This window comes from Rhinopithecus bieti, unplaced genomic scaffold, assembly GCF_001698545.2.
Source record: "Rhinopithecus bieti isolate Rb0 unplaced genomic scaffold, ASM169854v2 scaffold_10614, whole genome shotgun sequence".
Lineage (NCBI taxonomy): Eukaryota > Metazoa > Chordata > Mammalia > Primates > Cercopithecidae > Rhinopithecus > Rhinopithecus bieti.
This window is the reverse complement of record NW_016806893.1, coordinates 715,700-732,272: the sequence shown is the minus strand read 5'-3', so window position 1 is coordinate 732,272 and position 16,573 is coordinate 715,700. Positions and strand designations below refer to the sequence as shown.

General features: G+C 42.5%; 1 protein-coding gene across 1 annotated transcript in view; it reads left to right on the top strand.

Annotated features, from left to right (window-relative positions):
• POPDC1 (popeye domain cAMP effector 1) overlaps positions 1-11,594 on the top strand; it is a 36,478-nt gene extending 24,884 nt beyond the window's left edge. The window contains exon 8 of the mRNA XM_017878560.1: positions 11,213-11,594. Coding sequence (XP_017734049.1) covers positions 11,213-11,337 — 125 coding nt within the window. The 3' untranslated portion in view covers positions 11,338-11,594. The remainder of the gene's footprint in view (positions 1-11,212) is intronic.
• The last annotated feature ends 4,979 nt before the right edge of the window (positions 11,595-16,573 follow it).

Here is a 16,573-nt window from a genome sequence, read left to right as displayed (position 1 = left end):
ACAAGCAGTGTCACTCCATACAAAATTAAATATACCTTATACCTTATATACCTTATACCTTAAACCTTTTTACATTGTTCCACCTATTCATTAACCCAAATCTAGGTCGATTTAAACATTAACATGCATATGAATATTTATAATTATTTTTCGAATCATGATCTGAATAGCATGGGCACATTGCATTCAGCCGCTACACCTCGGGGCTCCCTTTCCAGTCTCTCTGTCTCTCTGTCTCTGTGTGTGTGTTTCTGCATATGTTTTTATTTTGGTTTTTTGGTTTGTCCTGTAGAACAGCAGATTCTTAAATGTGCATATGAATCACCTGGAGATCTTATTAAAGATCCTGATGTAGCAGGCTGGGGTGGGGGTTTGGGAGTGCACAGGTTTAACCAGTGTCCAGGTGATACCAGTGTGGCTGTTCTGTGAACTACGCCTTGAATAGGGAGGCTGTAGAATTTTCCACCTTCTGGAATTTTGCTGAGTTCATCCCCATGGTGGTGATTATGGTGTTCTTGTCTTTCTCATCTGCCTGGTAGTTGGGTCTAGAAGCTTGCATAAATTCTGGTAAAGGCTACTTTAAAGATCTCAATCAGTAATGTGACAAATATACTTCATAACTTTACACAGCAGATGTTCAGTGAAGCAGAAATACGGATCAGAAAAAGGTGGAGGAAAACTAAGTGACCTGTTTTAATGAAATTGCTGCTGCTCCCATATCTCATGTTGTACTCTGCTTTTATACATGCCACACAACACTAAATCCACAGCAAGGTCTCTACTCCTTTCCACACAGATTCTGTATTCCCACTCCAAATTGTCATTTAAAGGGAAGAAAGTGAAGTCATGAGATAGCCTGAGAAAAGTCATTTTCTCTCTGTTTTTTCAATACATAATTCATTTAACTCTTTCACTTTCTCATTGCTTTGTTTACTGGGTTTCATGTTTGCAAACATGGAACATAGTGAGATAGGAAGAGAGGAAGAGACAAACTGTATGAGATGTGTGAGAATCTTTAGTGCCAGTGTATGTAGGAAAGCTTTCTTCTCTTGGCTTCTGGACCAAGGATTTGCTCATCAGCGTACCTTGTTGTCATCTTCTTGTCATCTTCTCTCCTCCTTAGCTCCCTTCATGTATAAAACACACACATTCACACAGATGGATTGTATTAGCAATTCCATCAGTAGTAAGTGCTGCCCAGCTCAGGCATTGCTATGGTAACAGGAAGACATATGTTTCCTTGAATGTTACAGAACTGTATTTTAGTTAATTGGGGTTAAATAACTTATCATTTGGATTTTTTTTTTAATCACAAGACAATATAGGCAATGCAATTGGTTGGAACTCAGCTTTGAAAAAGCTTGTTTAAACCATGTCTTTTTTCATGAAATTAAAATTATGTTGTTTTTAAAGATGCTGTGAGATCTTTAGAGAGATGTTTCTTATTAAGATCTTTGTAAGTATTTTGTTTGTTATTAGTGTCAAGACAGTACTACACTGGCCAGGCACACTGGCTTACGCCTATAATCCCAGCACTTTGGGAGGTCAAGGCAGGAGGATCTCTTGACCCCAGGAGTTCAAGACGAGCATGGGCAAGATAGCAAGACCCCCCTTTCTACAAAAAATTTTTTTAATTATATGGAGGTGGTGGCATGCGCCTGTGGTCCCAGCTACTTAGGAGACTGAGCTAAGAGGACCACTTTAGCCTGGGAGATCTAGGCTGCAGTGAGCCATCGTCTTGCCACTACACTCCAGCCTGGGTGAAAGAGTGAGACCCTGTCTCAAAGAAAAAAAAAAAAAAGATGCTGCTGTGGACAGTCTACTAATGTCATATGACCTAGTTGTACAAATATTTAGTTAGCTTGCAGTCTGAAAAGGCTAGCAATATGTCTGAGAGAAACTAATAGGTTTCTCTCGGTTCTCTTCTGTGTTTGTTTACCTGGAAAGATGCAAAAAGCCATTACAGCATTCTTAGTTTCGAGGCTGGTTTCATGAAATAATCTGTTCAGCTCAATTTGTATTTCATTCCTGTTGTGAGCAACCATAAACTTACAAACAGTAAGCTTTACATGAATTCTGCAGAAAGGTAGAAAGATGTGATTAGGCAGCAGGTTTCTGGGAGATGAGCCTGAACAATTCTCAGACATACCAAGATGGCTAGAGAAAAGCAACACCCTCCTTTTGTAGATGAGTAAAATGCAGTTTAGGGAGATCAATGTGAGCATAAACTTGTTTGGGGATATTCACCTACTGCTGTAGCAGCTGACACATCCTGACCACTTTCATCCAGGTTCTCATTTAATCCTCGCAACCACCCTATGAGGTGGGTGTTTCATTTTCCGTTTTTAGGCTTAGGAATGTGACCCTGTCTCCCCCAGCCAGTAGAGGCTATACTCTCTCATGCCAGTGCCTCCCTCCTCGCCTCAGGAGGGGGCTTCTATCCTCACGCAGCATTTTCTTACCTGTAAAATCTTATCTGAAGGTATTTTATACAGTTGTACATTTTTAGTCTGTTAGTCAAATTTTTTTAAATTATCAAGTTAATATACATAGATATCACGTGGTTTAAAAAAACCTTACAATGAAAAGAACTGACTCCCCTCCAAGCTGATCTTAGTCCTACTCCGAAGGAACAATCACTTTGAAACACTTGTTACCCACAGTGCTAATCTTTTTTTTTTTTCCTTTTCTTTGAGAAAGGGTCTCACTCTGTCATCCAGGCTAGAGTGCAGTGGCAGCATCACAGCTCACTGCATCCTCCACCTCCCAGGCTCAAGATGTCCTCCCGCCTCAGCCTTCCGAGTGGCTGGGACTACAGGTGCGTGCCACCATGCCTGGCTGATTTTTGTATTTTTTTTGTAGAGACCAGGTCTTGCTATGTTGCCCAGGCTGGTCTCAAATTCCTGGGCTCAAGTGATCTGTCCGTCTTGGCCTCCCAAAGTACTGGGATTCTAGGCAAGTGACTACCTTCTCACCAACTCTAGGTAGACTTAGTAACTTTTATCTACTGACCTACTTAGCTCACTGCTAACTTCCCCTCCGCTTTCTGCTCAGCATGGTGAGGTCACTACTTTTTGTTCTTTTATTGTTTAACTTTGTAACATTAAACAATGCACTTAAATCTCTGTTTCTTCTTCTTGCTGGACTAATTTTAAAGGTGAGGGACATTAGGGCTGGGCCCAATGGCTCACTCCTGTAGTCTTCACACTTTTGGAGGCCAAGGTGGGCAGATCAGTTGAGCCCAGGAGTTCAAGACCAGCCTGGTCAACATGGCGAAACCCTGTCTCTACAAAACATGTAAAAAATAGCTGGGCATGGTGGCCTGCCTGTGCCTGTAATCCCAGCTACTCAGGAGACTGAGGACCACCTGAGCCTGAGAAGGTTGAAGTTGCAGTGAGCCAAGATTGCGCCATTGCATTCCAGCCTGGGCACAGAGTGAGACCCTGCTCAAAAAAATAATAATTTTTTTTTACAGGTGAGGACATTAGCATCCCTACTTTCTTATTCTTCCCCCTTCTACCTTCTAACTGTTCTGGGTCTCTTCTTTTACTTTGAAATGGTCAAGTTGTTATATGTTCTCTTTTATAACTGCAAATAGCCTTTGTCTATGAATTGTTCCACAAAGTCTGGGACAAATAAACAATGTTGAGATTATTGTGCTTTATGTAGAACCAAGTAGTGGGCAATGCTTACATTTATTTCTGTTTCCAATGTCATGACTCTTGTTCTGTTCAAAGGAGACTGTTCCTAAAAATCAAGTTCAAGTCGATTCTTCTTTGGTATACAGCATGACAATCATGCCACGGTTTGCTTTATGCCTTGACTCTCTTTTTTCCCCTAAGGTTGTTTCATTGCCTTGCTGTTGTGGGACACATTCACCATATCCCTGGGGTCTTCAGGCTTCTTCCTCATTCTCTCTTTTAGTGAAGCCCATTTCATTTTTTCTTCAAGTCTCTGAGTGGTTGTCCTTTGTTTGAACCCTGCCTTTTCATACGGCTTGTTGTTTCTATGGGCATTTCTAGTTGCCTTCCTTTTTCCTTATCCTTGCCTTTTCTGTCCTTATGTCATTTCTCCCGGTTCTGTGGCCCATTTTTCCTAGAGACTTTCCTTACAGAGGCTGCCGTCCTCCAGCCTTATCCTGGGCGGATTGTTCTCTGGGCTGTTGCATGGCTGCCAGCCTGGATCCTGCCCTCACTTTTCTCCTGGATTCATTCACCTTCTCCTCTACCCTGTTTCTTCTATGTGAGCAGGAAGGGGCCGCAGCACTTTTGCTCCTCCTTGGTTGCTCACACCACACCTTGTGGTCTGCAGCTCAAGGCCCTGACGGTGCATCCGAGTAGTTAGGGACTGATGTGAGAATGTGCTCTTGGGGCCGAGTAGACCCTCATCACGGGACCCACTAAGCTACTCCAACCTCTGCATTTGCCCTAAGTTTTATGCTTCGCTTGAGTTCCTCAGTGCTGGTGCTGAGTGTATTAAAGGAAACATTTGGTGCACAGGCCAAAGCTACCCTTCAGTATTGTTGTTCAGAAAGCTTCAATTCAAACTCAGTTTCCTCAATAAAAAAAAACTTAGGATATAATAAGCAAAGACAGGAAAAGAAATAATTCTTTCCAGAAAAAAAAAAAAAAGCCATTAAAGCCTTCCCCATTCCCATTCTTCAGAAATTGTACAATCTAATTAAAATTCTAAACTCCTGTAGGTTTTTAATTACTTGCTAAAGCAGTTGGCCAGATGGTTAAACATAATAAAAATAATAACGTTTTGAAAGAAATGGAGCAAACGTCATTAAAGTTAACGGGGAGAAAAGAAAATCTTAGCACATTATATTAGCTTACAGAAATGTTGCTCCTTTTTAAAAAGTGTGTTTCTTAAGCAAGGATAAAAGTCACCTGACACATTTCACATCATGGTACTCGACTTATTTGAAGCTCAGATTTGAGATAGTTTGTTCATCCTCTGGAATAGGCATGACCTTCACTCTAGATTTAAGAACAGCAAATGTTTACTTTTACTTCCTAGGAGAGGCCCTCAGGCCCTCCTGTAATTAGAAGTACACTGAGATAGAAATAAGATTAATAGGGACAGAATCTTACCTCATTTTTTCTTACCCTGTATGCCGGAGATTTGACTGTCCTGTAAGAGCTCCCTGGTTCATGTATAAAAAGGCCTGCTCTCATTATGTTAAGTGAAATAAACCAGGCACGGAAAGACAAACTTCACATGTTCTCACATATTTGTAGAAGCTAAAAACTAAAAGAACTGAACTCTAGGACAGAGAGAGTAGAAGGATGGTTATCAGAGGCTGGAAAACGTAATGAGGGTGGAGGGAGGTAGAGGGGAAGTGGAGATGGTTAATGGATACAAAAAATAGGTAGAAAGAATGAATAAGACCTGGTATTTGCTAGCACAACAGGATAACTATAGTAAAAAATAAGATACCTTTTTAAAATAACTAAAAGAGTAAGTTGGATTGTTTGTAACACAAAGGATAAATGCTTGAGGTGACAGATAACCTATTTACCCTGATGTGATTATTTCACATTGCATTCCTGTATCAAAATATCTCATGTCACTCATAAATATATATATCCACTATGTACCCACAAACATTTTAAACTAAAAAAAAGTTTTTGTAAGGCCTTCTATGGTTCTTTAACTCAAGACTCTGGAAGACAGAGAAGGATCTGCAGGGCAGCCCCAGCCTGCCCTCCACGGAGGTCGATGTTTCGTCTGCCGTTGTAGCCGGTGACCCTCAGGGACATGGAGTGGGTCTTAACGATGGGTTCCCCTCCTTCCTCACCAGCACGCAGCCCTAGCTGCTGTCTGAACGTTTCTGCCCAGGAGAGACTCTGCTGGCCGTATCTGAAGCCCCTTGTGAGAGCCCACGGTTTGGTCACCCCCTGCCATCCGGCAGAAGCAGAGGTGTCCACTGTTAGCTCAGGGCTCTCACTGCTGTCTCAGTCTTCCACATGTGCTCAGTGGCCTTGACTTGGAGTTTTTCTTTCTCAGCCACAGCACGGCAGCCTGGTGCTACAGTTCTGTTTCCCACCTGAACATACTGCGACTGTGGCAGACAGCACAATTCTGCTCCACTGGCTGCACCTTCTCGATGCCTTGGTCCTTGTGGAAGTCCTTTGAGCAGAGGATTTTTTTGCCACTTGGTCTAATACGAAACATCCCTCCAGCAACAGTAACTCTTGACGTAACTGTTTAACAGTTTCACACCTGTTAAGTCTGGATTGCAGTTCAGTATGATACTGTTTATATGCTTTCATAATAAAATGTATTAACTGGTAGGTAGAAGGTGATTATAGCTAACAGAAAAAAAATTACTACCAAAGTCTTTTCCTGATCACAGTAAATACAACAGGATGGAGTTAACCACTCTGCCTCCCAACTGTAAAAATAGTTTTAATAGAAAACTAAGAATCAATTTTCTGGGAAATTTATGGGTATGGAATTATTTGCCCCTCTACAATTGGGAATAAATGAAAAGTAAAGTATTCTACAGAGATCATGAACCTTACAGTAACATCCTTGAAGGACAAAAGTGATTTGAAAAAGCACTTTACTAAAGATAAGCTCTATTTTTTCCTCTCTCTTCTCATGTTCTCACACCTCTAGAAGATAGTTGGGCCTCTGGGCAAATTTCTGATGATCCGTGAGTACATAAAATTAATGAAAAGCCAGGCACACCTGTAGAAGTTATTTATTAATGTTCAACTTGTGAAATGTAAGAGCATTCCCTTGAAATATAATATTCCCTCATTTTTTTTTGTTCATATATAAATTGGTTTTGGATGTATTAGGGCTTCAAAGAAATAATTTCCAGCTATATAGGGATGGACTCTGGGTCTTTCCATTGAACCAGTAAGTCTCCTGATGGGGCCAGAGAGCCCCATGTCTAGGGGCCAGGTGAGCCCCTCACTCCTCAAAGCCGGCCTTTCTGGTGGCCATGACAGTTGCAGATTCTGAGGCAGGGCAGGTGATCCTTTTGTCTTCCTGGATGTGAATGTTATACTTGGCCCTCAGTGGTACAGAAGGCCAGGCTAACGGGTTGGTACAAAGAGTAGACACTGTCTGTGATTCTGATTCCAAGTGAGGGGTTGGCAGCCAGCTGGCACCGGGTAGTCCCTGGAAGTGGCAGGTTGGGCTGTGCTCCTGTCTGCCAGTGTGTGTACCACGGTGGACAAGCAACAAGGCAATGTTGTTGTAAGCACAGGGACTTGCCAGGGGGGTTGCACATTCTCAGCCACAAAGCTTGAAATGAAAGTGAGTCAAGAACTTTTGTAGAAAATTTCCATCTTTCCAGGCTGTTAGGCCTCCCTGGTTATAGCTAACAGGACACCTCTGCTCCTTCTAGGATGTGTTCTAAGTGGTTCACACCCTGGTGAGAAATAAGCTCATTCATGGCATCTACCCCTCTCTGTTTGTTTTCACGGATGTCTTTGCTTTAGCTTCTGAATATACAGTAGAAATAATAGTACAGATGTGGTTTGGGCGAATTGCTCTGAAAAGTGCTTTGAGTTTCTGAGAAATAAAATAAGACAGCATGAAAGACCAGGAGTGATTCCTTTTTATTTCCCCAACATTTAACTCATTGTCTAGCACCTTGTGGTCACTCCCTGATTCCTTTTACTTATTGGATGAAAACACTGTAGCAGGTGATGGTGCTATTAAGCCTGTTGATATTCCCTTGAGAGAACAGTGTTCTTGTCCATGCTCTAAGCAGTGTCGAATCAATTCTACCAAAGTGATTTCCTTCAGGGGACACACTACAGAGTGGAGTGATGACAGTTCCTTTTCCTAATGAGATTTACTGGACCCTGAAGCCTGCCTGTGCTTGAGGAATGCTGGCGATGCCCTACTGGGAGACCCGCCAGAGATTAAAGGTGATACCCATGTCTTTTTCCCTCATCCTCAGGATCCTTTCTGAGGTTCCCTATGTGGCCTTTCAGAGGAGAGATTTTTTTCATCACTGTGTACTTAAGGACATTATCAAGGTCCTGGCTATGTGTGGGGTACTTCTGTGAGGCTGCAGGAGAAAAGAGGCCTTGGTTACAGCATTCAAGATGCCTGTTTTCTAATAAGGAAGAGATGTAAGTACTGTAACCACAATGTGACACAGAACATGTAAGGGCTGAAGCTATTGAGATGAAGAGGGTAGAATCTTCCCACAGGAGTCAGGAAGGGTTACACATGAAGGAGGTGGAGTTTGAACCCTGCTTGAGGAAACGATAGGAGTTTGGTGGTTAGGGATGGGAGCGAAGGAACCATTCCAAGTAGAGGGAAAAAAGCAAGAGGAAAAGAGGAGGATGGGCTGGATTTGAAGAGCAGTGAGTTTGCAAGAGCTTGGACTGGAAGAGGGAGGGAGGCCCAACTTGGAGGTCCCTGGATGTCACCCCAAGGATTGTGAATGACTCTCATTATCCCTTTAATGTTATATAGTAAGTTCCACAGCTCTTCTTCTTCCCCAGCAAACATGGTGGGAGTAGAATAAATTCTTTCACAGAAAAGCTGAAAACTCTTGGGAAGTTGTTACTTAACCATTTCCTTTTGTGTTGAGTCCTCCCTTCATTTTCTCTCAGTGAAAAAAAATGCAAGGATAGGTGAGAGAGTTGGGAGGGTCGGATAGCATTGTGGCTCCAGAGTATAGATAGCTGCCTCAGTATAACTGTAGGATGTCCCTCCTGGTTTGATAGGTGAGCTTAAAAACCAGAAACCACTTAGTCCTACTTCCTCAGACGAAATAAACTGGGTTTGTTTCTGTTAAGCTATTATACAATTGTGTCTAAATACGATTTATTATTGATTTGGTTTAATGCTCTTAGACATGCCATCTTATTGTTTGTTCTGAGAGTTTTGTCTCATTGTAGTTACTCAGCCTAAGTTAATATTTTATGAGACCCAGTGATAACTTAAGGCTAAAAATATGATAGAAGCCAGGGCTATTTTTTGTTTTTAAAGACAATTTTGCTACACTCAGGAGAGCTAAGATTGAGAAACACAAACCCCCATTTGAGCACCAGGCCTACTTCCTTGATTGACCGCTCTTATGAGCAATGATGAATTGTAACAGATTTTCTCATTAGGAAGTCCATAGCCTTCCAAAGACCATAGTAATCGATTTTTATATTCTTACAAATATTTACAAAGTGGTTATTACATCCCAGGTACTGATCTAAGAACTTCACAAATATCAAGCTGTTTTATCCTTATAACAACCATATGAAATAGGTGCTGTTATTATTCCTATTTTACAGACAAGGAAATTAAGGCACAAAGAAGTAAAGTAACTTGTCCAGGGTCACACAGATAGTATTCACTGCCATATGAGTAGACATGTGAAGTAAAGGTTGTGTTTGGTGTGTTTGATGTCGCTGGGAAAGGGGAAGAATTTGCCTGAGAACTTCCCATGCTGTGCCCTATGCAGAATTGGGTTCTTGGACCATTTTATTAGACGCTTCTTTTCTACAGTTTATGTCAGTAGTTGTCATTCAAGAAACTCAGTATTTTTGCTGTGAATGTCTGTAAGTGAACAATTTCCATATATGTACAGCAAGTATACATTAGCTGTACCACAGTCGAGCCCTGAATATTTTCTTATGTTAGAAAATGTGACTGGTAGTAGCATTTCCCCAGATGTATAGCAGTGACTGGACAGTTAATAAGAAATGACATTTAGTCATATGTTCTATAGGCCCAACACCCTGCTAAGCACATCATATGCATTATTCAGTTTAATCCTTCCAACAATCCCATGGAGCAGATTCTAAGAATATCCCCTTTTTATAGACATGGAAACAGAGGCCTAGAAAGGTATTGTAATTGAGTGCAGGTTGCAGAGTAGGGATTTGAACCCTGGAACTATTTCCTGAGCCTCTGGTCTTGACCACTCTGCATGCTCCCTCCCCATGTGCCATACCAGGGGCCAGGAATGACCACTCATTCATGACTGAGTGCCAGGGCAAAGTCTTTGCTGCTGTCTCAGCCTCCCTCCAGGAGTGGCTGTGTGGCATGCTCATGGCCCATGGCCCTCCTTGCTGGTTGTGGCATTCTCCCTGTGCTGGCCAACCCGGCTGTCTGCTCCTGACTCCTGGCAGTGAATGACAGCTGATCTTGACAAGCTTCTGCGATCATCTTGTGGCAGATCTGCTTCATGTCTTAATAGATCCTCCACTCGCTTTTGCTGTTAGCACGTATTGAAAGAGCCAGGTTTCACCCCATGTCCCTCCACCATCAACCTTCTCCCCAGCTAGGTTCAGCATTTGTGGGCTGCCTGAATGCCACTCCACCCTATGACTGGGCAGCAGGGAGATGGGTGTGGGCGGAGCAGGTGGAAACCCAGACAACATGGATCCTGACAGTGATGGTGGTGACTGTAAGGAGGGGAGTTTATGCAGTCACGTTAGCTGCTCATTAGGCACCTTGAGAGGCCTATTGATAATGACTTCTACTCTTACTTTTAGATGTATTTTCTTCTACACCAAGCATGGTATCCATGGTAGATGCTCGATAAGCATTTGGTGAATGCATGAGCCAGTGAGTGACTGAATGAATGAATTGTTGCCTGGTTCCTTTGATTAAATGCAATCCTAAAAGGCCCTGGGGATGCGTTTTCTCCTGCTGCTACCTGGGATTGTGTTTCCTCCACTCAGCTCTTCCCTCCTGAATGCCTGGCCTTTCTTCCTCTTCCCCTTTCTCCTTTGCGTATCAGCCCAGGGAGTGGCTGGACTCCATGGTGGAGGCAAGAAATGTGTTTTAGGTGATATTACAGATGGCGATAGGTTCCATAATTTTAGAATAGAAGTATTCTTTGGGGAAATTAGGAGTTAAATCAACTTTCAGGGGCTAATATGAGACCCAAGCGCCCACATATGATATTAATGTGGGAACATGCGTTTTGAGTCCTAAACAGACTGTGGGGCAAATCCCTGGGAACTGAATCTATTTGAGCAGCTCAGATCATCCAGGCATGTGCGGTGGAATCTGTCCCTCATCTGTGCTCCTGACTGAGAGTCTCTTCTTGACTTGGTGGTTTTCCTGAGATGCTGGATTGAAATAGAATGGTTTCTGGAAATTGTGTTCTTGGTACTAGTGAGAGATTCCTACAGTTTTGTTTTCCAGTTGGAATTTATAATTGATACATCACACCAGCGTCTGGGCAGACTGTGCCTTCAGTGGTTTTCCCTCCTGTATCTTTCCACAGATGTGTCATCCCCACACCAGCGAGCCTCTGCCAAGATGAAACCGATAGAAGAAGGAGCAGAAGATGATGATGAGGTCTTTGAACCAGCATCTCCAAATACATTGAAACTCCATCAGCTGCCTTGATCAGAGAGAGAATTCAGATTACCAAGACGGAACGTGTCTTGAAGAGATCCTGAAAAATACCAGCACTTTTTCGTGGCTTTTAGGTTATTCTGCTTTAGTGCATCCAGGCTGGTAGCGTCTGAGGGAGGAAGTGAGGAAGGGTCAAGGATGGACGGGTTCTTTCACTTACCCTTTTTATTAGTCAGCTTTTAAAGTAATGTTTTACTGAGCCTTCTGACTATGCCTTGTTCTCTTTTGAGATATATATTTTCACAGTCTTTTCTAGATATATTGTTTTAACTTAACAAATCTTAGCAATCTCTCAATGCCTTTTCACTTACTTTTTTCCAAGTTGTGATTCTTTTCCTCACAGTCTTTTTTGTTCCATGGCAATGGGGTTGTCCATTTGATAATTTTAACAATGTAAGTTTAAATTTGAGGCTAAGGTAACGTGAAAAAGCAGGGAATCTCAAACTTTATTCCATATTGTTTAACAGGACGTTTTAGAGAAAGGTGTGATTTCACTGGTTTCATTTTTCTCCCAGGCCGGAAGTATTACCCCACTGGATCACCTTCCTTACTTGGGCTCTGTGTCGGTAACTTGATGATGAACACAACTCTCAGACTTGACTCACATGACCCTTGTATTATGCCGTTTATAAACTGCTCTGAAACCTGAAGCGGGAAAGATAACAGATGGTTTCTGAGCATGGGGTTAACCTCCAGCCAAACTCAACTTCCTTGGGATTTGGAGTCACCTTGTCCTGCACACACTGGTGTGGGAAACACTTTATGTAGGTTGGGAGGACAGGAGAGTTAAATGGCTGGGCAGGTGCCACAGGATGCGGTGACTGAAAGATCCGCTTCATTCTTTGGTCTGTATTCTGAAGTTCCAGATTGTTCATCTAGAGGCAGAGACGTCGCTTTTAAAAAAGTGCCAGATGCCCCAGTGCCAGAGCTGTGAACATGAACACAGTGGACGGCAGAGGGTTTACCACAGGCCAGGCTGTGGACACCCAACCCAGATACTGCAGTGAGGGCCTTCATTCCAGAGCTCTCTTTTCTACTGAAATCATGGTTTAGTAAACAGTGGCGTTTGGCTGGTGGGAAATGCATAACTGGTCAGTGTGTCTGGTCAGCGTGGCTGTGGCACTTGGCCAGGACACTCCGTTGAGTGAAGCTCATTGATTGGCCATGCTGGTCATGTCTCTTGCTTCATCCACTAGAACTAACTTTGAGTCAGTCCCCTGTTAGGTTAAATGGCTAAGAAAAGTTCCAAATGAAATTGTTTTCAGGTGAACTGAGCCAAAAGCAGCAACTCTTCCCATGAGGTGATTTCTGTTAGAGGAGGCATATAAATAAGCTCATCTAGGGTCACCTCATTTTCCTAAATATGTTTTTAAAGCAATTATTTTAGTAATTTCATTTGAGTTAAATTTACATGCTCGGTCACTCATTGAGAAAATTTACGCAGAGTCTGAATCCAGTTCCTGACATCTTCATCAGATGTTGGTTTATTGACATCACAGTAAAAAGGCTGCTGTCGACCGGACACGGTGGCTCACACCTGTAATCACAGCACTTTGGGAGGCCAAGGTGGATGGATTACTTAAGCCCAGGAGTTCAAGACCAGCCTGGGCAAGACCAGCCTGGGCAACATGGCTAAACCCCATCTCTACAAACAAAATTAGCTGGGCGTGGTGGTGCGCACCTGTATTCCAGCTACTCAGAAGGCTAAGGTAGGAGGTTCGCTTGAACCTGAGAGGTTGAGGTTGCAGTGAGCCCAGATCACACCACTGCACTCTAGCCTGGGCAACAGAGTGAGACCCTATTTCCAAAAAAAGGCTGCTTTCACTGTACTGCTGCAGCAGTTTCTTCAGGTAGCTAAATTAGGAACTTGTTTTGGAGAAATGAAGCAAAGGTGAATGACAGCCTAGGCTTTCTCTCTCAGAAAGAAGAAATTCAGAGAGAAATTATAAAGCTCTCTCAAGTTGAACTCTCACGCTCTCACTCTCACCCTCTCCCTGTACCTGAGAGCACAGGTGTGACTGTGACATCATAGCCGATACTACTTTCCTTTACCCACTGGGGTAAAGTTAGGCAACCCATTTAGTTTACACATGCATAAGACTAATTTACAAAATCACTCTATACAGTCATTAGATGTAACATCCTTCCCTGAGTAGAAAATAATGGAGTAATGGATGTGTTTGGAGATTATTTTCTGTAATGCTGGGAACAAACCTGTTTTAAAAGCACAGTGCTAAAAGTAGGTGACATAAGACCATTTACTGTTTTTATTAAAGTGTGTGTGTGTATCAGTGTCTCAATGTGAAGATTGTAATCTCAAGGTTAGGACTCTTAAAAGAGCCACTTAGCCTGAATGGGAAACATGAAACTATTTTTAAATACACACCTCTGAGGAAGACAGTGAGACTCTGAAAAAAGGTATAAGGCATTGAGAAGCCCTCCCATATAGACTTGATTGCAAAGAAGCAGATAAGAAGACAGAAAAGTGTTTTAAATGTAAGATCTCCTATGGAGTACTTTAAATTCATTTATACAAATGAATAAGTACATCTTTGTATAACGCATAAATACATAGATAAAAACACGTTTGCTGCCAGAGTTCCCAGTAAGATGCTTCCTGTGTTTTTTGGCCTTTACTTAGCTGAATGATCAAAGTTCAGAAAATGGTCGCAAAAGTTACTCCATATACAACCCCATATCTACTAGTTTTAAATCTGGAGTGTAATATTTATATTAGAATGTATATGTCATTTAAAATATTTTGAAAGCCCTCATAAATATTTATATTTACTAAACTAATAGCATAGACACTATATAAATCTGCAGTGATGCTAAAATAAATTAGTAATAATGGGTGCTATATAATTATTTTTAGTTATCATCCCTGGCTCTCTGGAATCTTCTCCATTTCTCCCTATCACTCAATTTCCTTTTAATCATTGGACACCTTTGCGTTTTGCTGCTAACAGTGTGTGTATGTCACCCTCTTTATATCTGGTGTTCCCACTTGTCTGAAGCTCTCTTGGTCTTAGAACCTGGAGCTGCAGATTCCACCATGTCAGCTCCCATCACAGCCCCAAAGACAGAGTCACTTGGTTGCTGGAAAAATCTCTGGGGAAAGCTGGTACAGCCTACACACTGACCTGTCCCCAGTGTTTCCAGGTAATGACTTGGCACTCCAGAGAAGGTTTCATGTTGTTGCGTGTGGTGGCTCCAAGCCAAGCGCCTGGCATGCAGGTCAGCCCCTCCCAGCAGGGCGTGGCGTCATCCTCTTCTCAGATGCCATGTTGCAGCCCCAAGGTCTCACCATTTTGTGGTTTTTAGAAACCCATTTTCTTGGTCATTTATAAAGCTGCTTTATAGATATCTTTGATCCTGGCATGCCTTGGTTTCCTCTCCCTTCCGTCTTTCCAATCCTGGTTTCCCTGCACCTCTTTTAGTAATTCTCAAATCAAAGTCCCAAGAATTTGGAATGGTAGGATGCTGTGCGGGGAGCTCGAGGCTGAGGCGTAATCACCACTTCGGTTCTGCTCCTCGGGACATGCTTCGTTACTCACGGCAGCCATGTTTGATTGTCACAGAGCCCCCGAATACTGCCTAGAGTGACACACTGTAGGTATCATAAATTTTAAGAAATCTGCTTTTAAGTACTGTTTATAGGTTTTTCTGTTACACTTGCAACCTAGTTTTAAAATACATGAGGATTTTATGAAAGCTTTATACAGACCTTTATAGGAAACTCATTCTTTGATTTTAGGTACTGTTTAAATTGGTAACACTTACTTTATAATAAAGATGCTTTTTGTCTGGATACAGCCTTATAGTTTAAAATATCTTCATATATTGCCACTTGATCAAATAAATTTCTTACTTAGAAAATGTGTGTATTTTTTATTTCATCCCTCTTCCATGTATCTAGCTTGTTCGAGTGCTGTGCCCGAAGGCCGAGGTTGTGGGGACTGCCCTGGTGCAGGCCACTGTGTTCTGAGCGGACCAGCAGGGGCAGTGCTCACGGGTCGGTCATGCCTAACTTCAAAGGTCCTGCCATCCTGGCTGCTTTGACTGTGAAAAAAGAAAAATGGCCAGAAGGCAGTGTAGACAGTGTTGACTAGATGCAGCAATGAAGAAGCCTTCAGAGTTTTACTGACGGGACTTGGTGGACTTCAGCTTTTTATCCACTGCGTCTGAACATTCACTCCCTTCTAGCTTCCTAAGATTCAACAATAAGAGAAGTCACATGTAGGAGTCAGAAAACCTCCCTGGGTCTGTTCTGTGGTGGACGAGGGGGACAGTCTTTCTATTCTTTGAGAAACCCACATTTTCTCCCATAAGCTGTCCTAGGTATTGGAATGGAAACTTGACAGCCCATCTTTTGGCCTTGAGTAGCAAGCCCTTGGCATCTAACACACTCGCCCTAGTTGGCCTCAAGGATAGGCCCAAATGGAAGGAGCATCTTATACCATGAGACAAATTAATTCTGTCACTCAACAGGCCATGGCATCTAGGCCTGATGTCCGGGTTTCCAGCCCTGAACTTTGTGCTGAGCCAGCTTTTGACCAGCTTCCCCTTACCTAAGACTGTGCTGTAAGAGCTGGGAGTCTCCACTGATGTCCACTTGAGGGTTTTCTGTGGAAAGACATGGCTATAGCCCACCAGAAGATAAAGCTGACAGGACTTGGCTATTCGTGAGAACAGAAGTGGTGGTGAGTGAGGGGCATGTCAGAGATTTCTGGCTTATGTTACTGCTGGTGATTCTCTGGCCAGGAACATGGCAGAGCACCAGGTTTGAATACAAAGCCTGAGTATGTTTTCTTCATGGTAAGTTCGAGGGGCCTTGAGAATAATGAAGAGATGTCAAGCAGGCAATTGGGTAAGTCAGCCTGGAACTCAGTGAAGGGATCTGGGCTGAAGATACAGATTTCCAAGTTGAAGACGTCACTGTGAGTTTACCAGCTTCCTAATACATAAAGATTTTTCTAGTTAAGGTTTTTTCTTTTCCTCGTTCCTTGCACCCCCCATGAATGAATGAATGAATAATAATAAATGAGTGAATTTTGGATCTTTTATTCTGAAACGTGTTAACATTTGAAAGATCTGCATAAGTGAGCCAGTATTTTTTAAGTGATCAACACATGATGTTGTAAAGTCACACACATGGATATAAGATCTATTCCAAGCACAAGCTAGACCAGTGCAGCGGCACAAAACTGCCATTAACAGGGTTTCA